Source organism: Strigops habroptila, chromosome 5 (genome assembly GCF_004027225.2).
Source record: "Strigops habroptila isolate Jane chromosome 5, bStrHab1.2.pri, whole genome shotgun sequence".
Lineage (NCBI taxonomy): Eukaryota > Metazoa > Chordata > Aves > Psittaciformes > Psittacidae > Strigops > Strigops habroptila.
The window spans coordinates 42,040,692-42,066,592 of NC_044281.2; the positions used below are offsets into that span (position 1 = coordinate 42,040,692).

Here is a 25,901-nt window from a genome sequence, read left to right on the forward strand (position 1 = left end):
ATCGACACCTAGCGCTGTTGGGGAGGGTGGCAAGGCAGCATTAGAAAGCAGGGTGCTGCTTCTTGCTTATGTTAAGTCTGCTGTCAATAACATCTGTGTTGCCTAAGACTGTCAAGTTAATGGGCAGTGGTGAGTGGCTGATCCCATTCGGCTTCTCAATATGATCTATGATTTCTTTGTAAAACTTTCATATCTCCTCAAAATTGCCTTTGACATGAAAGAGCCCAGTTTCCTAATCTATGTCCAATCCCCTTTGCCATCTGTCCCATAACAATTTCTACTTCTCCTGTGCCCTTCTGGAGTGTGTGAGGGAAACCAGTCCCAAATGGCAGAACAGGGCATTGGATCTCCTCCTGGTTGTGCCTCCCTCTGTGGGCTGAGCTGATGTTCTCCAGAGCTCCAGAGAAAGGCACAGCCATCCCTGTTCCGAGTGCTGATAGCTAATATTGGTCTGGTTACTGCACGTACACAGCTGAAGTTGTTTCTTCTCCTGTATGATTTTACTCTCCTCTGTCTTTCAATCCCTTGGCATGGTGAGATTTCTTTGTGATTCTCTGAAGTCAGTTCTAATTTTTCTGTCCTCAGCAAACCTTATTGCTTTCTTATCGATTCCCCTTTCCAGATCACTGGAGCACACAACACACATTTTTGCAGCTCTGCAGATAAAAGCCTCTCACTGTGAAGGCTGGCAATTTTATCCCAGCTGCTACCAGGCAAGTGGGCTGACCTCTGGATAAGACTGAAGCAACTCTGCCTCATGGCAGTGAAGTTTCTTTGCATGGTTGATTACCCACAGTTGTGGAGACTTGGTCAGAGAACACCTGCCAAGGGATGGTGCCAGACCTGGCTGACCCCATGGCACCTCTACCTGTGCCTGCGCTGGTCTGTGTTCTGGCTCAACCTTAAGCAACAGACCGGATGATGGGAAATGGCCAGCCTTTAGTTCTTAGGGTTGCCTTTGAGAACACTTTTTTACAAACTGAAGCTTTTGACCCCTGGCACCCTCCCAAGAGTGGGGTGGCTGGGTTGAGTGGTGGGTCAGGTCCAGGTATGGCCCCTGCAGTGCTGCAATACCTTCTCCCATGTGATAGTGGCCTGGGGGGCAGCTGTGTCATCACACTGGGGTCTGTGCCTGATATGGGGACCTGGGCAGTGTGGAGAGCCCACACTCACGTTAGCCCCACATCTCTTAATCTGGAAATAAAATGAAAGGATATGTAGAAATGCACAATACAGAATAACTGCACAGAAGGATCGAGGATGGAAACACTCTGGATATTCAGCTCTCCTTCCCGTTATGATTAAAGAAAACTAATTGCTGTAAGGCCACTTAGATATTTGCTTTCCAGTTTAATTTTGAAATGCTCTGCTGCCCTGCAGTCACAAGAATAAACTGCTAAGTGTTGTGGGTAGCACTGGATTATGACTTAATGGAAGATTAATGCATTGTTAAATCTGTGTAGTAAAAAGTCTTTGTTAAAATGTAGAACCTTGTGTGGTTCATAAAAGATAGCAAGTTGAGGTTTTATTTCCCTGTAGTTTTTAGTTTACTCTTTTAGTCCCACAGTGTTAGTCAGTTTATGCCAATGACATTCTCAATTCTTTCCATTTAACTGCAGAGGTTGCACTATGCGTATATACTTGTTTTAATTGTTAGCTGCTTTTGTTACCTGGTGTCTAAACTGATTTTCTTTCATCTATTGCTCACATGTAGTTTCATTCTTGTTCTGTGGTTATCCAGTGATTCATGTGTTTGAAGCTGACACTTGAGGAAAAATGGATAGAAGCATATTAAAAAAAATCTGCTGTGCATCCTTGTGTTGATTTGTTGTGAATCAGGTGCTGGTTCCTGCTACGTAAGTTAGTTGCACAATGTGTTTGCCTGTACTGTGTGTTTTCTTACAGTTGCACTGAAAACTAAATGGAAAAAACCCAACCTGTTGCTTTTTATGTAAGTCATGCAGGTTATTTTCTGCTCGAAGAGCAAATCATCCTGTCCTTGATTCATGGTAGGTCTCATCCAAGAAACTGGTATATAGTCTCAGGTCCTATTGCAATAACATCAGGAAAAAGAAAGCTTGAAAACTAATTATGTTTTAAAAATGATAAAACCAGGGAACACCTGTTCATCATGGCCTCAATATCTAAAGGTTGCTTTCTTTGTGTATTGGACTGCTCATGAATTACTTCCTGGTCACCTCAGTTGGCTGTTGGTTTCTCCTGTTGTTCACTTGGGTCTTGACAAGTGCCGCGCTTCTCTTTGGAAGTCAAGAGGAGCTGCACACCCCTGTCATGCAGCGTTGTCTTTGTAGCTGCCGTCCCTACCAAAGGGAGCTCATGTCCTCTCCTGCTCTGGCCCTACCCGGGCTGTGCAGCTGATCTTGGCAGGACAACATGCTCATGATCCTTACAGAGGTGCAGCCTCTGCAGGGAGCTGTGCTCTAGGGAGGTTCAGCACAAATTTGTTAATGACTGCTGGAGAATTACATGCTCAGAACTGTAACCATTGGCAACGAAGTTTGGATGCCTAACATAGCTCTTTGAGGCTATGGCATATTTCAGTTGTTCACTTTCTCCTAATTTCCCAACCAGAAAATGCAATGTTTTAAGAGAAATGTTCTTGTGCTTGAGTAAATAAAGAGTCATGTTCATTACTGGATTAAAGAGTGCCTTATTTTGAAACTTTGGGAGCATATTTTCCTCCTGCCTCTTTGATCCTTTTCCCTTTAACTCCTTCACAGTCACCTTACTCCACTTCTCTGGTTTCCATGGTGGTGGAAGTCCTGACTTCCCTCCCATGACAGTGTATCACTAGCCAGGACTGTCCCTGGGAGCAGAGCTGGAGAAGTGTGGTGTGCCTTCCTTTGGGAGGGAAAAGGCATTTCTTGCTGCCTGTAGGGACTTGCAGAATTTTAGTCAGTACTTGCAAATTCTTCCTCTTCCTTTGTGCCATGGAATGGCTGTTTGGGAGGGGAAGCATAGTTCAAAGGTGGCGTTGCTTGAGCAGTGTGAGACACATGGGAGATCTTTTATCATCATGCTGTTACCCCTCTGGTCTGTAAACTGAGGGGAGCGTCTTGCCAGCTTCTTTGGGACAGCAGTGCAGTCAGAGTAGAGCAGGAACTGTGCAGTAATGTGAAAGCTTGAGATACATTGCCAGTGATTGTAGATTGCCAGATTATATAGGTGAATATGACATCCATAAAAAGAAAAGGGTGATAGAGGAAGTTGTCATGAATAAACTGCAAGAGCACTGAGACATGCCTAGTGGATCGGCACAGGTAAGTCGCAAATTCTGGTGAGTCCTGTGTCCCTGAGGATGTCAGTGGGGATGGTGATATGGGCTCGGCCAAGTTCAAGTGGTTGTACAGGCATCTGCGAGGAGCTACATGTGTGGTGCAGCACGGGGACACAGCACATCCCTGGCAGTGTTCAAGGCCAGGCTGGATGGGGCTTAGAGCAACCTGCTCTAGTGGAAGGTGTCCCTGCCTGTGGCAGGGGGGTTAGAACTAGATGATCTTTAAGGTCCCTTATAAACCAAACCATTCTAGGATTCTATAACACTGGGTAAGAGCTGATGGGGTTTGTCACCTACCCCTGTTCAGTGGGACCAGGAACAGGAAAAGAGTGGATCTTCCCATGGGCATGTTTACAAGGGTCCAGGCTCCTCTTCAGTTCCATTGAGATGGAGCAGCTGAAATAGCACAGGTGCAGGAAAATGTACTTTCATGGTTAGATTTTAAGATCATACTGTTCTGTTAACAAAGGATTCTTGATGTACCTAAATGCTCTTGGAAACAAGGTTGGGTATTTGTATCTGTTTTTCTATGTGAGAAATTAGCCAGTAGCACAGGCAGATATCTAGGGAACCTTGGGCTTCTATGTTTACAGAATTATATTTAAAAGTGGTCTATGTAAATCTTCTGGGAAGAAAGAGTCTTGTCTTCCCCACAACTCAAACTCTGGTCTTGTCTTTAAATAGTTTTAGCCATGCTGTTTTCCTGTTTGGTTTTTTTTCCCTCTGCAAGGGCAGCATTTAACCTTGGGTTAGCAATGGCAGAAGATGCAATGCTAGGAAAATATGAAATGTGAGGCTGAGGGGAGTGCAGGTTTCACCTCTTGGTAGGGCTCCTTTGAATCTTGCTAGCAGCAGAGACATGTGAAGCCTCCATTCTTGCCAACCATTGCATTACTCGCAGCTTTCATGGCATTCATTTGACTTCCAACACTCATCAAGTGACAGTCCAGACCTGTTCCAGCCCAGAGAGTCTTGGTTTAGGATTTGGCTGGAGCAGTTGATCTCAGATGTAGGCTAGTGCAGGGCTGTTGGAAGTATCAGAGCAGAGAAGCCTCTCTCTGGTGCTGCCAGAATGGTGCTTCCCCTGCCCCGGCACTGAATGCTGCTGCTGAGCAGGGAGAGGGTGAAACTGTGCCCAAGAGATGGGGCAAGAGTCTGATGGAGTCAGGACTGAGAGGCTGTGGGGCCTAATGCTGCAGCTGGCAATCCCGTAGGAAAGAAAGCAAGGATTGAAGCAGTAACTGGGGGAGGGTGAAGGGGGAGATGCGTGGATGGGAGGGTATGTTGGTGAGACTTTGGGAGCTGGTGGGGTATGGGTGAGTGTGAGCCACCTTGGGAGGAGTTGATGTGCTGGTGGGGAGGTGTGGACACTCCTGGGGACAGCCCCTGGCATTAGGTGGCAGTGGGAGTCTGGAACTGCCTGATGATGGGGGGACAGGAACTGGGACAGAGTGGGAGTTGGGACAGATCAGGACAGCTGGAAGGAGCTGGGTTGAGAAGAACAGGCTGAAGGGTTTGTACCTGCTAGGGCAGTGGTTCTCAGCTTTTTTAAAAGGATTAAAAAATGCAACAGTTGAAGTGTGGTAGGACAAACACATTAAAATGTTTTTTAGGATGTAATGGTTTTGGGTGTGGACAAGGTTTTTTTTCCTTTGTGTGCTCTTCCACTTCTTCCAAACTGAACGTAGTGTTCCCATCAGAAGTTTGTGAGCCTGTCTTGCATGACTTCTGTGAGCTCAGTAGTTCCAAAGGAGAACAGGGAATGCTTGTCGAGCCATCTTGGTCTCCAGGACTTTCTAGTCTCCAGTGGGCATGAATAATTCTCTGAAAGTTGAGTTCAACATGCTCCCATCCCTGCTCCTCCCAGCTTGTCATCAGGCAGCTGAATGCGTTCACTTTCAGAAGCAATAATGATGTAATTGGATTGTATTGGGAATTTTGACCAAAACCTAATTTTTTTTATGCTTCTTTGCGTAATGGCTTTTTGCAGAAACAACTCTGTGGGGAGTAGGTCTGATTTCCATGGGTCTGTGAACTTTCAGTTGTGGGCAGTAGATTGGACAAGTTGGTTCCGAGCAAAACACTCAGAACTGAAGAGAAAAATGGGGTTAGAATCTTTCTATCAGTGATGTAGAAAGAAAAAAGGACATCCAGAGGAGTAAAACACTCTGTGAACACAACAGTAGAAAATACTGGTGGCGTCCCTTGCTTTCCCGGCCAGGTGAGCCAGGATCAGACCAGTGTGCTGGCAGGGCATCCAGCCAGTGCTAGGTGCAAGTAAGGTCAAGGTGGTGCATGGCCCCTTTCATTCTGGGAATCAGTGACTGCCTTAGCTTGCTCAGAGTGAGGTTACAGAGCCCCTTAGCCATGTTGTTCTCACCCTGTGTTCACAGTGCTCAGAGGGATACCCTTGGGGCTATTCAGGACTTGCTATGACGGTTTTGTTCAGCTCCTCTCAAGCAATCTGCAAAATACCAGGATATGGATAAAACTTTTGGTTACCTACTGTGGATGACATTGTAAAGACCATTTCCCACTTTATTTTTAGGTGATGAGAAGGGGGAGAAAAACAGCATAATGATGTGTCTGAAACACTGAAGGCACTTGCGACAATCTTATACTCATTTCCTCAAGTAATGGTTTTATTTTGCAGCATTGGTGATGATGTGTCTGTTTTTCTTCTGCTAGATCTCTTATTTATTTGGATCTGATGAGTCTTGCTCCTGGCATCTCTTCTAGGGCTATGGTAATATCTTTAAGAAAGAGATTCACCTGTTTTGTTGCTGGGTGATTGATTGTGTTCACTTCCCGTACCAAGAGACAGCCAAAGCAGACAGACAGTGATATGGTTCCTAGCGTACCCTGCATCCAGGATAAACACGAACATATGGTGCCAAGGAAGTTTGTTGCGGGCCTGAGCTGAAGATAAACACTACAAGCTGTTATTTCAGAAGGGTAGCACAGGATGAAGGTTGTTGTAAAGAAAACAAATAGTGTCACAGAAACAGAAATCAAATTTGCACTGACGTCTGTCAGGACTTCTCCACTCCTCCAGAGGCCCTGAGATGAGTCCCTGCTCCTCCTGCCACGTGGCGAGCAGTGCTGCAGCCATTGGTCATCGCTCCTTCCCCCTCAGCTGTGGGTGTGGGGCACAATAAATTATGCGAAGAGCCAGGGTGTTCCTGTGTAAACAAAGCTTTTGCTGGTTGTCAGCTGGGGGTGATGGTGGAGGCTGTTTTAGGTCCTGGTTTGATCAGGGAATGGTAGCAGAGAGTGGGGCACACTGCCTTGTCAGGAGCCAGCTAGATCAGAAGAAAGCTCTTCTGTTCCTGGTGGCCATCCTTGTTTCCTCATAGTTTTATTTTTCAGATGTCTGTTATTTTTAAGTAAAAGAAACAGCCTCCCTCTGCCCAATTCCCAAAGAAACAGAATTGATTTATGGATAAAATTACTTCTTAATTATTTTTTTAAATATCCTGGCTCCCATAAGTAGAACAGGGTTCAATCTTGCAGAGTTATAACTGACCTGAGAAGGTGTACAGAACGCATTTTGGGGACCCAGTGAAGAACTGCTTACATCAAAAGTTAAAGAGATCAAGTCCCTGTACTTTAAAATGAGGGGTTTCTTTTGTTGGTTTTTTTTGTTTGTTTGTTTGAACAGGAACAAAATAATCATATAAAGTGCACTTGAAGGTTTTTTTTGTAGAAATTGCTTTCAGCCCAAGATTAAGGTGTCCTAGTTATCACTGCTATATGGGGTCCTAAACTTGGCATGAAGCAAGCGAAAATTCTTTGTTATGAAACAGCTGAAGAAAACAAGGGAGGCAAAAATTTTATAGTCGACATCTTGTGTTTCGCTGAGATGATGTGGCTTTGGTTTCCACCTTCATCTTCCAAGAGTCACTAAAAGTTAAAAAATGTAGTAGTAATTAAATGTGTTTCTCTTTGATTTGGTAAAACATGAAGGTATGGTAAAAAACATGCAAAGTTTAGAAGTCATCAGACTTTTGCTCCAAAAGAAATTAGGCAGCTGTTTGCGTGCCTGAAAAAGATGCATCATGTCAGAAGACATGAGGAGGAAAAGCCCATAGGTACTTCCTGTGTCTGTCTGTCTGTAGGGTGTCGGGTGGTGTGTGCTGGGATCTTGAATCCTGGCGATTCCTTGCACTTGTTTCTCTAACCCAGCTGGCTCTGGCAAGGTGTGCGTATTGCTAGCGTAGGGTTGGTGGCTGGCATGGGTGAGGGCTGGCCATGTTTGGTCTTCTCCCCCATGCAAGATAGATGCTATGCACTTCCCTGTGACCAAGGACCACCAAACTTGCCATCTGTGCATGTTTGGGACCTGTACTGTCAGGGGCCTCCCAGGGCCAGCTTCCTCCAGCGTAGGCACTGGCCCTAGTGCAAGACCTGTGCTGGAGTTCCCGCGGGTGCTCATGGTGAACCAGCTAGCCGTGGCCGACTGGCAGGACACACTTGCACGGTTGCCGTAGGGGTCTGTCTTCCTGCGGTCTTCTCACGAAGCTGGAAACCTCTTTTTCAGGTCTCAAGTGCGTGTGCCAGCTGTGTGAGCACACCAACTTCACCTGCCATACAGAGGGTGCCTGCTGGGCCTCGGTCATGCTGACCAACGGGCGGGAGGAGGTGATCAAGTCTTGTGTCTCCCTTCCAGAGCTGAACGCACAGGTCTTCTGCCACAGTTCCAAGAACATCACAAAGACCGAGTGCTGCTACACTGACTTCTGCAACAACATTACCCTCCGCCTGCCCGTCGGTAAGTGCTGCTTGAGTGCAAAACACTGTTCAAATGCTTGTGTGACAGCTTGAGAGTGCAGAAATACTGTGCAGAGGATGTGACCCTGAGAGCCAGCTAAGTGGGATTTTAATGGCTGTCTGTAAAACAGTACCTATTTTTTTTCCTGCCTTGTTTCAGATGGGAAAATCTAAACTGCAGCTCCGTCTGGGGAAGAGAGAATTTCTTGCATCTCCTAAAGATATTCTGTCTTTGATATCCCATGGGGCATTAACTGTGAAGGTGAAAGGAAGTGTCTGAAGGAAACAGACTTGTAACCTCACAGGTTTTATGTGCTGGAATATCTTAAGGGAGTTTGTGATTTGAATTGGCATTAGTCTAGCTGTTGAGAAGATGATATCTGATGTACTGGGGACTTTCCACAGGGCATGGATCAGCAATGTATAGCAGCTGTGAATTAGCAATTGTGAGGAGCTGAGAGCTGTTAACTGGTGCATCACAAGGAAATAATGAGGAACTTGCACTGGCTGAAGTCTTACAGTCTCAAACATCTCTGCACACAATTTAAGAGACCTGCTGTAGATGGCTTGGGTAAGAATTCAGACTCGAGAGGTTTGGAAAGAAGGTGAACAGTTGTAGGTGCTGACTGTGAATTGTATATGGGAAATGCACCCATGTTTTTGGACAGACAAGTGTCCAGATTGGTGGTGAGGTTTGAGCAGTGATGTGGCAGTGCCCTGGTGTGTGAGGAGCTGCTCTCCTTGTTATCCATGGCCAGTCTTCATCACCAACTGCTATGTCTTCGTGACCTGGACTAATGTTCAATTACTACAGCTGATGTTGGTGCGCCCGTGCTTCAGGAGCAAGGGGCATGCAGTGGCTCTGTGGTGACCAGGAAGGCAGAGGTGTCCTCCCTATTGATATGGATATGTCCTCCCTGTTGATGTTGATATGGGTCCTTCAACATGCAGGGTCTTCTGCTGTGGGGGGAGAGAGGGGTACAGGACATCAGGTCATTTCTGGGGGACGTCCTTAGCTGATGCCATTTCAACAATCTTGTTAGTCTGTCTTGAACTTTGGGATTCAGTAGTTCATTTTAGCAGCTCATAAGGCAGCTTTTCTTTGGTGTTAGATCGGTATCATTGATTCTTGCCCAGCAGGGATGAGAAAGTATAAGATTCCTGGTTCCAATTAGAGGGAGGAAAAAGATTTGCACTTCCAGAAGCTCTGTGTATTACACAACTGTTGCAGTACTTGAGTCTGCCAGACTCAAAATTGTGTAATGAAGTTGATTCAGTGCTTTTAAAAAAAAAAATTTATATTATTTTTAACTATGTGACTCTTCCTTCCAAGATTTGCATTTAATGCAGGCTTTTTTGAAAAAGCTGTAAAATATACTACCTTATCAGGTGATACCTTTTTATATACTTATGCCAGTGAGAGATGTTACAGGTAAGAAAGATACAAATTAATACATAATTTATGATTATAACTTGCATTTAAGCTGCTATCATGTAATACTTAACAGAATTTAAAAGGCTGTTACTGGAAACGCTTGTAAGATACAGGAAGCACATCATGTAAGATGCAGGAGGCAGACCAGGGAGTTGCTGTGGTGGCCTTGGGGACCACCATCTGCTGGTGTGAACAGGCAAATGCTGGATGCTGCCAGAAGAGGGGAGGACTGTTCGTGCGGCTGCTCTGGAGGAGCCAGCCTCGGGAGAAGGAGAAGCCCGGCAGCTGGGTGGTCTGTACCCCCATACCTAACCTCACCTGTTGCATGGGGCAAGAGTAAGGATATTTAAATGTTTTTTTCCAGTTGGCAAGAGAAGGGAGGTATTAATAGTGGTCATGCTCTAGAAATGTAGAAATAAAATACCATGCTTTATTTTTTTCAAGTTGGGATGCTGGAATCTTGGGAGAAAACTGCTATTTATAGAGGAACGGTGGAGGCTTATCTCTCATCTTGAACTGGTAGTTGCAAAACCTCTGGTTTTATATTTCAGTACCAGGGAAAATTACTTACTTAACTTTTAGCCTGAGCCCTTGCTCTAAACATTTGGGGGAATTCATGTTAGTCAAAAATTTAACAGTGCCATCGTTACTTGTTTGCTGGTCTTTTCTGACAGCCCTCCTTCACATAATTCATACTGCAGGAAAGATTCATTTGGGCCCCAGTGAAAATAACCTTTCTGAGGAGCACTGCTGAGTGTGTAGGTGAGGGAGCTGGGCTGTACAACCAGGGCTGTCCCAGGCTGCCTCTGCAGTGCCAATGTCCTCTGCAGCAGGAGGTTTCGAGCGGTGTACCTGTGTCATGGTTTAAGCCCAGCCGGTAACTCAGAACCACGCAGCTGCTCACTTACTCCCCATGCCTTCTTCCCGCCCCACTCCAGGTGGAATGGGGAGGAGAACTGAAAGAATGTAAACCCCAAGGGTTGAGATAAGAACAGTCCAATAACTAAAGTATAATACTGTGGTATGAAATACCCCTTTGGCTAGTTTGGGTGAGATGTCCTGTCTCTGCTTCCTCATGGAAGTAATTTCCAACTGAATTTTGAACTAAGGTAAATCAGAGAAGCATTCTTAAAGTATATGAAGCTACGGTCTCTTCTCCCAAGTAACAAGCGATAGGATAAGAGGTAACGGCCTCAAGCTGCACCAGGGGAGGTTTAGGTTGGATATTAGGGAAAATTTCTTCACAGAGTGGGTGATCAGGTATTGGAACAGGCTGCCCAGGGAAGAGGTGGAAACACTGTCCCTGTAAGTGTTCAAAAACCGTATAGATGAGGTCCCCAGTGACATGGTTTAGTGGTGGACTTGGCAGTCCTGGGGTAATGGTTGGACTTGATGATCTTAAAGGTACTTTCCAACCTAGTTGATTCTGTGATTCTGTGTGCCCCTCCTCACTGGCAGAGCATGAGAGACTGAAAAGTCCTTGATCAGGGTAAGCGCTTCTTAGCAACAACTAAGACATTGGAGAGTTATCAGCATTGTTCTCAGACTGGAGCCGAAACACAGCACTGCACCAGCTACTAAGAAAAAGAAAAATAACTGTTACAGCTGAAACCAGGACAACCTGCTGTGGAGGTGGGCTCTGCTGCAAGGAAAACCAGTTTGAACGCCATTGCCTAGGCTGCCTTTGTAGGTGCACTCCTGGGCTTAGGAAATTGATGTTTCCGAAGTAAGGTTTTAGGCAATTCCTTGATCAACTTGCATTTTTTGTTTCTTTCTGGTCTTATATGGCACTTAGAAATCCAAATCTAGATCTTGGGTTCCTCCTTGACTGAGATAAAAAAAATTAAAGTGTAGGCTGGAGCTTCGGCTGGCTCATCCCCCTGGTTGCTGCAGCTCCCTCTAGCTGGGGACACAAGACTGTCTTTCAGTGCCTCTTCACAGTGCCCTGCTTTGGCTTGTCTCTGTATTAATTACCAAGGGCTGATGTGTAAATGTATCAAGAGTGACTGGAAAACAATCAAATAACTTGCAGCGTGTGGATCTCTGAGTGCATAAAGCAATTTGTTTTGATTGCCGGTACATGAATTTCCATAGTAAGACTGCAGATGGCATTGCATGCCTCAGACAGCAGCAGAGTGCGTGTTACTGTGCCTTGCATGAGGAGGTTGTTCTTGCTTTAGTTGGTTTTACAATGTCTGAAAATACACATCTTTAGGGACAGATTCAGCCTGGATATCTGCTTTTTATATGCTTCTCTTTGGCAGGGATTTCATTGCAGTATTTTGCGTTAACAGGTGCTAAGTTTCAAGGTGCAGGATTAGTTTGCAGTAAGGAGGGGGCTTCAGTGTTACCCTGAATCCATTTCCAGGTTTCTACTATTTTAACTGGGATACTTTCTGCCCCAGCAGGTCGCCTGAGGTGACCTTCCCCTGCCAGTGGGATGTCATAACAGGGCTGCAGAAAGTGACCATCATGCCACTTCCTCAATGGAACTTTCTGTGAATCTATCTCTGTATGAGAAATTGTCTCTGTGCACCTCAGCATGCAACAGGCTATTTTGAGGAGTTGCTAATAATATCTAGAAGACTTCTTCCAGTCGTAGACTTGTGTGTCTCAGGATTTTCAGGACATATTTCAGATCTGGGAGACAGTGCCTGTGATCTCTGCCTTCACCCCACTTGTGAGCAGGATATACCCCACGCACAAGCCTGTGCATAGATGAAAAACCTTTACATGCAACCCTGGAGTGGACTATGGAGCTTCTTATAACATGATGCTTACATGTGGCTGGGGGGCGGGGGGGGGGGGGCAGCAAAATCGATGTTGCCCTCAGTTACCTCCTTAGGTGGAGACAGTGAATCGGCAGCTGTTGAACTGAGGCCTGAAAGCTCAGACACTTTATATTCGTTACCAGGCATAGTTAAGAGGACCTCTTGGAGTCTGGTGTCTTTGTTTGCTTGTCTATTGAAGTGTGGAAAAAAGTTCATGCTGCTACTCATTCTAACCTCTTGATCTGAAAACATCTAGTGACACTGGGTTTTAAGTCTCCATCTTTACAGGTGCTGGTAACTGAAGCTGGGTGAGTGCAGGTGAGTTGGCAAATTTGTCACAGATTTCTGGGCTTTCTGACCAGGCTACTTTCAGAGGCTGGCTAAAGAAAACATCAGCTTCTGAGAAAAAACATGGGCATGTGTCCAGTGTGTCCAGCCACATGTCTGTGAGTTGGTGGGAAACTTCAGCGCAGCAAATAATTCTCTGCATTTAGGGTTTTTTCTTCAAAAGTACCTTTGTCATTCCAGGAAAGGCATCACACGGCAAGAATGATCTCCTCTTTGCTGTTTTGGGTGACCTGGCACAGCAGCATCTCTAGAACTTGAGATAAAAAGCGTATGATTTCTGTTCTGTATTTGCATAATGGAAAATGAGTCAGAGGAGAAAGGAGGCTTTATGCAACAAGATTAAGATAATAGTGGGATTAACAAACTGAATAATACGTAATTTGCCAGCTCTCTTCTTTATTCCTATTGCCCAAACTGTACAAAGGCACAAATGGCCCTCACATCACCTACAGTGGCACACACTGGGATGAAAGAAAAGAAAATGTAATAGAATTGTTAAGACAAAGATCCCTTGAGTATATTCTTATTGCCAAGAGAGATGAATGGTACCAATTAGACTAATTGTTGGGCAAGATTTTCATATTTGCATGAACAAATACTTTTAATTTACCTGTTTAAAAAAGCCTAAAGACATTAAAGTCTTAGGAGAATGGTATACATGGATATGTTAGTATTAAAGAAGTCTTTAATACTTCTTCTTTAATACTTCTTCAACTATCTTGGTACAGATATAACTGTACCAAGAGTTTTATAAGGTACGTATTAATGTAGAAAATGAGAAAAATAAGCCTTCAACTAATAACTTTCTGAATAAAACCTAGTGCTTGAATACAAATTGTAAGAGAAGTCTCTTCAATAGTTTATGGACCTTGAGAGATGTGCAGGCTGTGCTGCAGGGTGTGATACGGGGCAAAGCTCTGGCTTTCCCTCTCCTCTGTTTTTGGCGTTCCTCATTTGTTATTGAACAGGATGAAAAGATCTCACTTTGTTTTCCCCAGCACAGACTTTGTCCAAGAGTAGAGTTGAAAGGAAGGTCTGGACAGTGAGTGAAGAGATAAAGCACAATTCTTCTCACTAACTATCCTAAAATGTTAGTGATGGATAAAAGCAAGGAGGAGGGGGAATGGAGCAAAAGAAGAAGAGAAGTCCCTGGCCAGACTGGTCTCCTGAGGTTCTCCTCCAAAAAAACCCCTTGGGCAGAGCCCCAGCCTGTCATAGCTTCTCTGTGGGTGTCTCATTCTGCAAATACTTCACATGCTTTTGTCCATCTTAGCTGTCTCGTATTCGTGTTCTCCGGAGGGACTGGTAAGAATACAGCCATGCAAAAGAGGAGGCAGGGTGGGGGGGAAACAGCAATTCACATAATGCATCCATTTATCTCACAGCTGTGTTCCTGATAGGTTTGCTTGAACTTCTGGATCCTTAAGCAGACCTTTCCCAGCTGATTCCTGAATGGAGGGGGTGACGGGGTCTGTAGTCATGGTTGAAATAGGAGAAACTTAATTTTAGACTCTAGTCCACATTGTGTATTTTTTGAAATTGTTTAGAAGTATTCTGTATGTCTGACTAGAGCCCCCCTACAGATGCACTACATCTGTAGTGTAGATGCATTACAGATGTAGTATTTTCTTACTACATTGGAAAGAGCACATATTTCCCCCTCTCCCTCCCCTCACCCCTCCCAGCCCCCAAGTAGCCTAGGAGCTTAAACATGCATAGTTCAGTGCACTCAGAAGTTTTACAGTGCCCATTATGTGTTAAAAGCAAGGCAAATGCTGTGTGTGAAAATGTCTTTTCCATTGGAGGAGAAAAAAACCTCCTTCCTTTTTTTTTGCTGCCTAAAAGTACTACTTTGTTTACACAACTTGGAATATAACACCATATTGTGAAATTGCTAAATATTGCCAGATGTGCTATTTTTGCGTCATACATGGCAACATGTATTCAGCTTCTATTCTTGATTAGTAAGTCATTGAATAGTATATTCACAATCAGATTGCAAAATGTGATTAATGGCGTTGATTTGATGGTTTTAGGTAGTCACAAGGGGTTTTCTTATTTTCCGAAGAGTTTAACATTGCACAACTGCTGTAAACATTGCCACACTTACTGGGTGATGTTGCCTTTAATGACTGTTTGTACCTTGCGTGCCATATGTTTTGCACTGGGGCTGTTTGTCACTGCTCCCGTATGGTCTATGCTGTGGGAAACCCCAAGGATCCCCAAGGGGCCATGGTGCACAAGCCCTGCAAGGGAATGGCTGCTGCCCTGGCTACAGGATACCCTGCTGCGAGGGGTCAAGATTGAAGATGGCCGATGACCAACTGTACAGCAGAAACCTCAGTGCTGGTACTTCTCAAGTCTCCTGCATGTGCTCTATGAAGAACTGGAAAGGGTTTGGGTAGTTGCCACCAGCCTTGATCCACAATTTGGTACAGCCAGTAGACTGAAGGATGACAAAGGAGGTTTCCGGTTGGCTCCTTTCAAGAAACTTCTCTAGACAGTCAGGATCTCTTCAGTTGCCAGGAACTCTGTGGAGACCCCATGCAAACTGGCCCAGACACCTCAGCTTCCAGTCTCACTGCTAACTTGCCTTCTGCACTTGACATCTCTCAACTTAGCAGCATCTCAAAGGAGACCTGTAAGCATCACTGAACTTGGTTTTATTCTGAACAACTGTCATTGCATAAGTCATAAAGCTGGTGTCTGTTTGTATTCTGATGCTGGATCTCACTCTCCTGAGTGGGTGTGAGAGAGTCTTTCAATATTGCTTGTGTTTTGCTCTGATGTCCCGCTCTACACCTACAGAATGGCCTTGAGTGTCTCTGTGCTCTCCCCTCCATCCTCTTGCTGCAACTGAGGTTTCTCCTGCTCCTTGCCCCAGTGTCAAGAGAGCTTTGCTGGCCTGCAGTGCTCTCCATGTCCCTCCTAGACCTGCTGCTTTCTCCAGCCTGCCCCACTGCTTGCCTGGCTCCCAAAATGCCATAAGGCAGGGAAATAGCGTTAAAAATTAAGTTCTATTGCAGTTATCTCACAAAGCTCACTCTGCAGTTCTTCGATGATACAAATTGTGCGCATACGCATTTTCGGTAAAAATGAATCAGATCATTTTTCTGTTAAAATTGCAGACTTTTTTTTTTTTTTAAATAAGAATGGTTTGTGGCCCCTTTTGAAGATAGACTGAGCATGTTCTATGAGCCCCTTAAAATTCTGCTGTGCAACCTGTTTCAGTGGTTTGCAGTGTACAAACAGTGCACCACAAGTTAAAAATTGGCACATCCCAGCAGCCTAAACCACATTGTTGTCTGTCTCACTGTTGGCAAATCTAGGAACCAAACCTAGATTTGCAGAATACATGACAAGGTAGTGTAGACATGGCCAATACAGTAATGTGGCTGTAAGAGTAAAAACTGAACAATGAGAAGCGTGCTTGTGAAAATGGAAACTTCTCCACTCACCTTGCTCCATGCTTCAGTCCTTTGTGTTTGTTGTCATCACCCAGTTACTCTGATAGCTGCCAGTCTGGAACTGTGGCCCATGCAGCCTCTCTAAATGCAGGGTGAGGTGTTACTGCAGCAATGGGGTACCCAACGAGTTCAGGAACAACTAAGAATAGCTAAGCAAAGTAGTGTATTGTGCTCTTTAAGCAAACTTGGCTTTTCTCCTATTTGAAGTACTGCTGGAGCTGCTTCCCAGTTTCAGGAGATCCTGGAAGGTTTTATATATATACATAGGTATGTATAATTTTAAGATAAAAAGAAAGCCAACAGTAACTGTTACTCTTTTTTGCCTGTACAGGTTTGCTGCCTGTAGCATCCAGCCTGCAAGGAAATGGGCATGAAAGTAAAGGAAAAAAGATTTTTCAGAAGTTTAAATCTGTGAAGAATGGTGCTCTGGAATGGAGGTAGCTGTGACAAAAGAGGGAAGAGAAGGAAGGAGCTGCAAGAAGGGACTACTATGACCCAGCAGCAGACCGTGTACTGACAAAGTGGAACAACTCTCCAGGAGAAGACGATGCAGGTGCATGGCAAGACATGCAGGCAGGAGCAGCGGGCGCTGGTGAAGACCAGGACCAATGCTTGCTCCCTGACTGCAGGATCTGCACCTGCACCTGGAGGATCTGCAGGTGCTTAAGATCGTCTGCTGCTAGGAGCAAATATTTATCAGTACGACTACTTGCCACTGCTGCTTGCAGTGGGGAGAATTTCTGCTCAGTTCAGGGCATGTAGCTTGTGTTCCTGTCTGTGAAGATGCCCTTCCGAGTCTCTCTTCTGTTGCTGCTCAAAGCTTCCTTATCTTTTTCCTTTTGATACTCTTTGCACTGGCCTAAGAACAATAAAGTTTTATATTTTGTTCATTTCATGGCATGTTGTTTTTCAGCAGTTTTAGGAAGAACTGACATTTTATAGTATCTTGTGCATGTTTTTCTTAGCCCCTCCGGTAGATAATGAATCTGCTTAGGCCTGCAGTGAGGACGTTGGTTTGGGTCATGACACTAGAAGTGCCATGTTTTGAACACCCAAAGGACAGCTCCTCACCACAACACATCATACCAGCTCCGTGCCCGACTGCATAGTGTGGCAGTCATCCTCTGCAGCCTTTGTTGTGCACACAGCTGGCTTCTTGCAGCTGGATGCAGCGTCTCCCAGCCATGCAGTGCGCTGTGGCTGGAGCAGCTCTGCAAGGCGCAGTGTTCAGCGACAGCGCCCGAGTTCGTGTGACAGAGAATACTTACTTCACTCCATACCTGCTTTGGGGGAAGCCTCTGCCATGTGGACACATAACTAAAAACAGCTTAGGAAATCACAGTGTGTCAGTTGACAAGCAGCAGTTGCAAGGAGGGATCCTGCTTGCAAATCCTCTTAAAAATCTAGCACGTAACCCCTTGTGTGTCCAGCTGAAGTCTATTAAAGGAAAAGCCTGCAGAGAAGACATAACGACTTTGTTTTCAGAATGATTTGAATTGTGTGTGGTAAACAGACATGGGGTCTTCTGTTGTTAACATTAGTTTATTTTCTTTTCTCAGTTAATTATAAGCGTATAGTGCTAAAATGTAAGGAAGAGAAGTAAAAGGAGCAAATTAGCTTTTCACAGCGAACTTTGCTACTGGCACTTCTGAAGGCTGAGCTCATGGCTTGATGAGGTCCTTTGGAGAAGTACCTCTATTGTGATAGTAACTGGAGGAAAGTAACAGTCAATGCTGAGGGCCATCAGGCTGCTTCTGAGTTACTCTCAAAATTTGAATTACTGTATACATGTTGCTTAGCATTTGTCTGAAGGGAGAGAGGGGCTGTTCATTTTCTAGAACAGCAAAGGGGTGACTTTGATGGTGTGGAATTAACGATTTTTAAATCTTCTGAAGTCTTTATTTAGATCCACTGTTTGGTACTCGTGATTCTGAGTGTTGAGGGATTTTTTGGGTTCATGGATTTTCTGGCTTTATTTTTTGGGGCAGGTGTGGTGTTGGTTGATCTTTTTTTGTGTGTGTGTTTTATGTTGTCATTTTGCTTATTTACAGTTTTGGGGTCATTAAGGTTGACACATTGTGTGTGCACGTGCAAGTAAATACCTTAGTAATGTATTCCTATAGCTTCCTGATGCAGTTTTTTTACCCTTATAGTTTGGAAAATGGAAAATCATCCAGGACATTCCTGTTTCTTGAACCTTGTGAAATACAGCTTCATGAATGCAAGGTCCAAAAGTGTTCTGTCTTAGAAATCCTTTTAATGCCTCATTTACTATAATTTTGTATTTCCGTATGCATTAAGTGTTAGGAAATACTTTTTTCCGAGGTTTTATTTTCAGCAGGCACAGTGCGCTGAGGAATTTATACGCAGACTTTCAGGCGTGGGAAGGGCACTGTGCCGCTGGTTACAAAGGTGATCTGGTGTTTCTCACTGTGTGTAGATTGCCGGTGTGTGGAGCTGCTGTTTGTGCTCCTGTGTGCGGAACGCAGGGTACTGGCTGACGGGGTGGTGGGCAGGCTGGTGCAGCCCTGGGTATGGGTTGCATCTTGGTGGGACCTACACGTCCTATCTCTTGATCTTCTGCAGTGGGGAGGCGGGAGATCAGCTAACTGCAGACACATAGTACTTTGCCAATGCGAACAGATTAGAGCCTCCTACTCTGCAGGGTTTCTGCTGCATTTTTGGAACTGCAGTTGTCTTCAGATGTTTGCTGTCTTGAATGGTACAGAGAGGTGGGGTGGACTAGCTGGAGAAGCTGTGGCCAGGATGAGTTGTGAGACTTCTGCGTGCGTTTAGTAACAGATCAATGGCGATAGAAGCAGGCAGTACCATGCCTGGAGGGGTCAGCATGTCTGAGGAGCTTTCCTGGGGCTGTTCGGGGGCAGGCATAGCTATGGTCTGTACAGCACCTTACCTCCAGCTGTGCTGCTGCCAGTCACATGCTGCTGAACATCTCTGCCGGTGTTGCCCTTAGGAACTGCTGGTGGGGCTGGTGAGGTGGTCTGTCTGAGGCAGTGGTGTTCAGCAGTGCTCACAGCGCTAACCTGAACCTGGGCTACATGCAAAAAAAGTGTGGGGGGAAAGACTCCATAACTTACAGAAATGTGGTCTGTCTCACTGCTGCCAGTCCTGGTCAGGATGACTGTGGGAAATCATTAAGTCTTAATATGTCATTGCTCCGCAACCCTTCACTTACTGTCTTTTTCCCCTATTTTCCCTTGTGTCTTCCGAAAGCGTCGGAGTCTCCCAGCAGAGCCAGTGCGGGACCGGTGGTGCTGGCAGTGACAGTGGCGGTGCCGGTCTGCATCCTGTCCCTCGCAGCGGTGCTGGTGGCATGTACCTGCCAGAGCCGGCGCTGTGCCCACGGCAGGGTGAAGCAGCCCAACGTGGAGGAGCCCCTCTCCGAGTGCAACCTGGTGAACTCTGGGAAGACGCTGAAGGATCTCATCTATGATATGACAACCTCTGGCTCTGGCTCTGGTATGTGGGGTCTGCCCAGCTGCCCTGGTTGTTGCCTTCGCTGTGGCTGCCTTTGCTTCACTGCCAACTTAAAGAGCAAGTATTCTTGATGCTTAAACCAAAGGCACATGTGCCACCTTGTTTGTAGGGAGGTGAAGAATGTTGCCTGCTGGTGCGCAGAGGGTGCCTGCTGGTAGGGGTCTTACCTCAGAAGCTCTTACACCAGTGACAAGTTTTATGTCAAGGCAGGTTTTGTGCCAATACGCTTGACCACACCTTACAGCAGCAATAGGGCTTGGTTTGCTCTTTTTCTGTCAAATTACAAAAGTTTAATTCTTTGTTTGAATGGAAAAGTTTAAAAAGTTAATTCAGAAGTCAGTTTTAAGTGCAAAACAAAACATTTCTGCTGATATGGCATGGCTGATGATAGAAGGTGCTAAATTTAACTTAATGAGCCAGGATGCCATAGCAGTACCAAAATAACATTCCTCCAAATTTTTATTTTGAGCAGAGCACCAACCTTTTTAATATTTTTCCCTTTTCTGATATCCTATCTATTGTAATGCCTCCATTGCCATTGAGAACTTGTTAAATCAAAGAAATGCAAAAATGAGGTGGGAATTCAATAATTCCAGCTCATCAGGGCAGTGGCACGTCTGGTGTGCACTGCCCAGCTTTCTCTAACTAGAAATTTTATTTACTTGGAAAATATGTAAATCATGCTGACTCTTATTTATAAATGGAAAATTCGTAAATGGTGCTTAATTTGATTTACTTTGTTTTCCATTAACTACATACCTTTCACGATTAATTTATTATATTTCCCTAATGTTTTTTCAGAGGTATAATGAGTAGACTTTGGCTTTATTTATCCTGAAGTTTTAACTGTTTATCAGCATCCCTGAGCTAATAACAGGGCTTTATTTGCACTGAGCCATGGTGGAGGCAGATGGAATCTCATGTGTGCTGGTGCAGTTTGTTCTGATTTCAGCCAAAAAGCGAGTTAGCTCCTATCTGCACAGAGCCAGCCCGGAGTTGGCCAAAGGCAGCCAGGACAGCCAGGACACACACTGCCTGTGTGAAGGCAGTACTAGCTGCAGGGTGAGGGCTCTGTCGGAAAAACCAGAGGGAAATTGAGTAAGCTGATCTTCAAACTATATTTCTCTTGCTTGTTATCTTGCTGTTAAAAGCAAGGTTGCTTTAATTAACCAAAAAAAAAAAAAAAAAAAAAAAAAATCCCACCCCATTTATTTTAAGTGCCAAACAAACACAGTATCACATCAAATGAGGAGGGGGTTTATGGCTAGCAAAACAAAATGGAACTGCCACAATAATTTATTTTTCTTTTTGAAACTTTCACCCAGAACAGATCAACAAACTGACTGCCGAACAAAGCAGTAGTCCATGTCAAACCCAATTAAGTAGCTCAGGTCTTGGCACGCTCCAAAGCCATGCTCTGGTCTTCAGTCTCCACGGTGCTGGTGGCATGGAGGGCACACTTTAGCTTGCTTCAAAAGTGATACTGTTGTACCTAGTGACAGATATAATGTGCACTCCTCTGGCAAGTAACATTCAAAAGTGTCATTTGGGGAGATTTTTGTTTGGGAGAGGATTTTCTCTTGGTGCTTTCTGAAAGCAAAGTCCTGAGTACAGCTTACTGCAAAATGTACAACTTCAGGATTTAAAGATCACTGCTATGTCACAAATACTCATATCTTCTTTTTAAAATAGGTTTACCTCTGCTTGTACAAAGAACCATCGCGAGGACTATTGTCCTGCAGGAAATTGTAGGAAAAGGCCGATTCGGCGAAGTCTGGCATGGAAAATGGTGTGGGGAAGACGTAGCTGTGAAAATCTTCTCCTCCAGAGATGAACGATCCTGGTTCCGTGAGGCAGAAATTTATCAGACGGTTATGCTGAGACACGAGAACATCCTGGGCTTCATTGCAGCCGATAACAAGGGTATGCTGCGAGTTGTGCAGGAAATCCCAGGTGTCTGTCTCAGAATTGCTTTTGCTGCCCCCACTCCCATCTGAAACACCATGTTGAACCTCACAGCTCTTCTGAGCTCCTTCCTGGTGGTGTGGCCAGAAAACCTGTTCATTTGCGTGCCTGAGCTGGCCACAAAACAGGAAAGGCTTTTCCTGGCTGATTCTTTTTAATAAATCTGAATAATCTTGCTTCCTCTGGGTAGATAACGGGACATGGACGCAGCTCTGGCTTGTCTCTGAGTACCACGAGCAAGGGTCCCTGTTCGACTACCTGAACAGAGGCACGGTGACAGTGGAAGGCATGGTGAAGCTAGCGCTGTCGGTGGCCAGTGGCCTGGCGCACCTCCACATGGAGATTGTCGGCACACAAGGCAAGTGCTTCCCCTCCACTTGTACTTCAAGCATATCAAGGAGCTTCAGTAGTATTTGCAAAAATGCTTATGGGTTACATGGTATAGGAAGGCATGTTACAAATTGTTAAGCTGCAAGACACAGTATTAGCATAAGTGACTATGGTACAGTATCAAAAGAGAATAGGAATATCATCTTCCCACTTTCTCTGTCTGCTCCTCCTTCCACATCTTTAAGTGGACGCCTGTGGGAGCAGCTGTGCTAAAAGGGAGTGCCAGTGAAGGATTTTCTGAATTAATTTGGAGGGTAAACTTACCACTTTCTCTTTTTGTGTTTTATTCTTGAAATACAGATACTGGAACAAAAGTGTGTCCTTGAGGGCTTTTTTTTTTTTTTTTTTTTTTTTTAAATTGATGGCATTTAGCAGGGCAGGACATGGTACAAAATAGGCTTCAATGATTTTTTACAGAGTATAGTAACAAAGTTGAATAAAACTGTTTTTTCTTCCTTGCTTCTTATATTAAAATTCATACTATTATTAAAATTGACAGTGCTTTGTCTTTCTGTGAACAGGCAAGCCAGCGATCGCTCACCGAGATCTGAAATCTAAAAACATCTTGGTGAAGAGGAACGAAAGCTGCGCCATCGCAGACCTGGGCCTGGCAGTGAAGCATGACTCAGTGCTGAACACCATCGATATTCCCCAGAACCCCCGGGTTGGGACCAGGAGGTGGGTGAAGGTGGGCTGCCGACTGCTGGGTTGGCTCCTCTGCTCCCCTTGGCCCTTTCCTCCTTTGGTGACTTCCCCCTGTGCTTTTGGCATGTTGAGTGTTGGCAACAGACTGAAGCCCTGTGTCCCCACTGGGTGGGCGTGGAAGGCGGTTGCCAGCCCTGGACGGGGACAGAGCTCAGCACGCCTCATGGAATGTGGCTCTGCGGCGTGGACGTCAAGTGTCGGTCACCCCATGTACTGCTGGGCCCAGGAAGGGCATCATGCCCAGCACCATGAGGAGTCATGGAGATGTGTGCGGGTGTAGGCAGCTGTAGTGCTGCTCTTCTGATCTGCCTGCCTCCACCAGCATAGCTGTTGGTAGTGGAATGTGGAAAGTGAGCAGCAGAGCAGAGCTGGACACCAGTGCCTTTAACAGAGGACATGCTTGGTTTCTACTGGTAGCCCATCCCTGGCTGTCCCTGGGGTTTCAGATGGTTGGTTCATAACAAACACTTGCACTGCACAATGTGAAGCACTTCTCAGGCTTTCTCAGCGTTACACTTACCAGTCAGGCCAACTCTCTCTCTTTCACTCAGAATTGCTATCAAAAGGAGTTTCTCTTTTCCCTTTTTCCCAGTAGGACCAGCTGCTCCCTAGCTCCAGCATGCAGCAGTGCAGCTGCAGTCATTCGTATGTACACGCTCTAGCAAATTGACCTTTGTGTGCTTTAAAGGTATATGGCTCCTGAGATACTTGATGACGTGATGAATATGAACATCTTCGAGTCCTTCAAGCGTGCAGATATATACTCTCTTGGGCTAGTATACTGGGAAATAGCCCGAAGGTGCTCTGTTGGAGGTGAGGTTTCTGGCCTTTTCACAGAATCCTAGAATGATTTGGGCTGGAAGGGACCTTAAAGATTATCCAGTTCCAACCCCCCTGCCATGGGCAGTAACACCTTCCGCTAGACCAGGTTGCTCAAAGTCCTGTCCAACCTGGCCTTGAACACTGGCAGGGATGGGGCAACCACAGCTCCCCTGTGCCAGTTCCTCACCGCCCTCATAGGGAAGAACTTCTTCCTTATATCTAATGTAAATCTACCCTTTGTCAATTTAAAGTCATTCTCCCTTGTCTTATCCCTACCTGCCCTTATAAAAAGTCCCTGTCCAGATTTCTTCTTGGTCCCTTTAGGTACTGGAAGCTGCTCTAACGTCTTCCTGGAGCCTTCTCTTCTCCAGGCTGAACAAGCCCAGCTCTCTGAGCCTGTCTGCATAGGAGAGGTGCTGTAGCCCTTGGAGCATCTTCGTGGCCTCCTCTGTCCTTCTCGTGTTGGGGACCCCAGAGCTGAACACAACTCATTTTGCAGTCCAGAACACTTTTTTCTTTAATAAAACAAAAGCACTCTCAATTATCTTGGCAGTATGTGGTAGTAGAAGTCTGTCATGAAGGACTTGTTCAGTGTGGTCCCAAATGTTCCTCTGTTCTCTCCCATTGCCTGTAAAAACAATTAGAGTTTATTCTGGAGCAGCTACTTTGGATTTTGTGTTACCTGCACAATAAATCTTTCCTAGGAATCACTGAGGAATACCAGCTGCCTTACTATGATGTTGTGCCTTCTGATCCTTCAATAGAAGATATGAGAAGGGTAGTTTGTGAACAGAAGCTCAGACCAAATATTCCAAACCAGTGGCAAAGCTGTGAGGTAAAAGCAGTTTTCCTGTTTATTACAAAGCATATTTAAATTAAGGTGGAATTTTTCAGTGAGACAAAAGGAACTCGATGTCCAGCCTCTTCTGAATGTGAATGTTTTAGATGTCTAGATCTTTTTCAGCTCCCAGATCAATACAGAGCAAACTGTCTTTGCACAAAGAGCTGAACTCTCTCAAATATAGGTCTCAATCGATGATAGTGCTGTTGTATTACTGTTTCGGAGAGCTATATTTTATCTCCCAGTACTGCACTTAAAAATTAGAAGCAGGAGGTGATGGTTTTATTCTTGACCCGCTCTTTTTATTTCCGACTTTCAGGCACTGCGAGTGATGGGCAGGATAATGCGTGAATGCTGGTATGCCAACAGCGCCGCGCGACTGACTGCGCTGCGTATCAAGAAGACCATCTCACAGCTCTGCATGCAGGAGGACTCCAAAGCCTGATGGAGCTCCCTGGAGGATAAGAGGGGAATGAATTCTTCTGTTCATCTTTTAACATGTGACATTATTTTTATTTTTGGTCTACCTCAGATAGCATGGTTCAGTATTTAAGTGCCCAAACCAGAGCACTGACATCTAACTTCATATCTGGCCACTGGAAGGGGCAGCTTTTGACTTGTAGATCATGTTTTATACAGGAAGTCAACGACTTGCTTTGGTTTTCTAATATTGGACACTAGGCTAATTGCAGAAAGGAGCTTAAAACACCACGGCAGTGTAAAAATACCTTCTGCTGTTGTGCTTTTTATCCTAATCAAACCCCAAACCTATTGGAAATAGCTGGTATTGCTTAAAGCCTGTTTGCAAGGGAAACCACAAGTTTTATCCTCAAACCAAGTAAAAGACCAAATTTAATCCAGCTTTTTACATATTTTTACGCAGGTATCTGAAAAGGGCCTGTCAATAAAATGCATTTTTAAACGCTCTATTTATCATTACCGAAGCAAATAAAAAAGATGAAAATTCTACTAAGCATGTATGTTGTGAACAAAAGCATCTAGTCAGTTTTTTATTAACTTTTATTTTTATTGTCTTGATTTCATATACAATATTATAGTTAGTATTTGGAGTTATTTTACTCTGTTCATTTGTTTATTGAGCATATTGATCAAGGGACAATTTTTATTTTTAATAGTAGGAAAAATAATAGAGGCAATACTTTTCCGATAGATATGTAGGGATGGAATAGGAGAAATTCTACCTAATCTGAGAGAGTATATATTTTTAAACAACATTTTGCCAATCTGTCACTGGTAACATTTTTTTAGTGCCTTTTGATGTTTTAGGGGGAAGCTTTAACAAAATTAATCCTTGAGAGACAGTTGAAACCTGGGAGAAAGGTTCGTTTCTCATTGGAGTGATGTACCGCACAGCCACTTCGCTGTGTTGGAGGATTTGGGGGTGCCCACGCAAGCGGGGACCAACGCTTAATGTTTCAAATGTTCCTGCACTCTGGACTAGGTCACTGTTGTTGTCTGTCGTGGCCTAGGGATCTGTTAAAATGTAAATCTAAAGCGCTAATGTCCTTGCACAAAGCCAATACAGCCTGTTCAGAGGTTTCACATGGATTTCTGTAACAGCACGAGGCTG

The 25,901-nt window shown here is 44.8% G+C and overlaps 1 protein-coding gene across 1 annotated transcript; it reads left to right on the plus strand.

The window, feature by feature from the left end:
* Positions 1-530: 530 nt before the first annotated feature.
* ACVR1C (activin A receptor type 1C) lies at positions 531-25,266 on the plus strand. The gene is made up of 9 exons (XM_030485962.1): positions 531-597; positions 7,836-8,069; positions 19,324-19,569; positions 21,280-21,510; positions 21,743-21,910; positions 22,464-22,620; positions 23,336-23,460; positions 24,174-24,304; positions 24,630-25,266. The coding sequence occupies exons 1-9, from the start codon at positions 531-533 to the stop codon at positions 24,753-24,755; spliced, it is 1,485 nt and encodes a 494-aa protein (XP_030341822.1). The 3' UTR covers positions 24,756-25,266.
* The last annotated feature ends 635 nt before the right edge of the window (positions 25,267-25,901 follow it).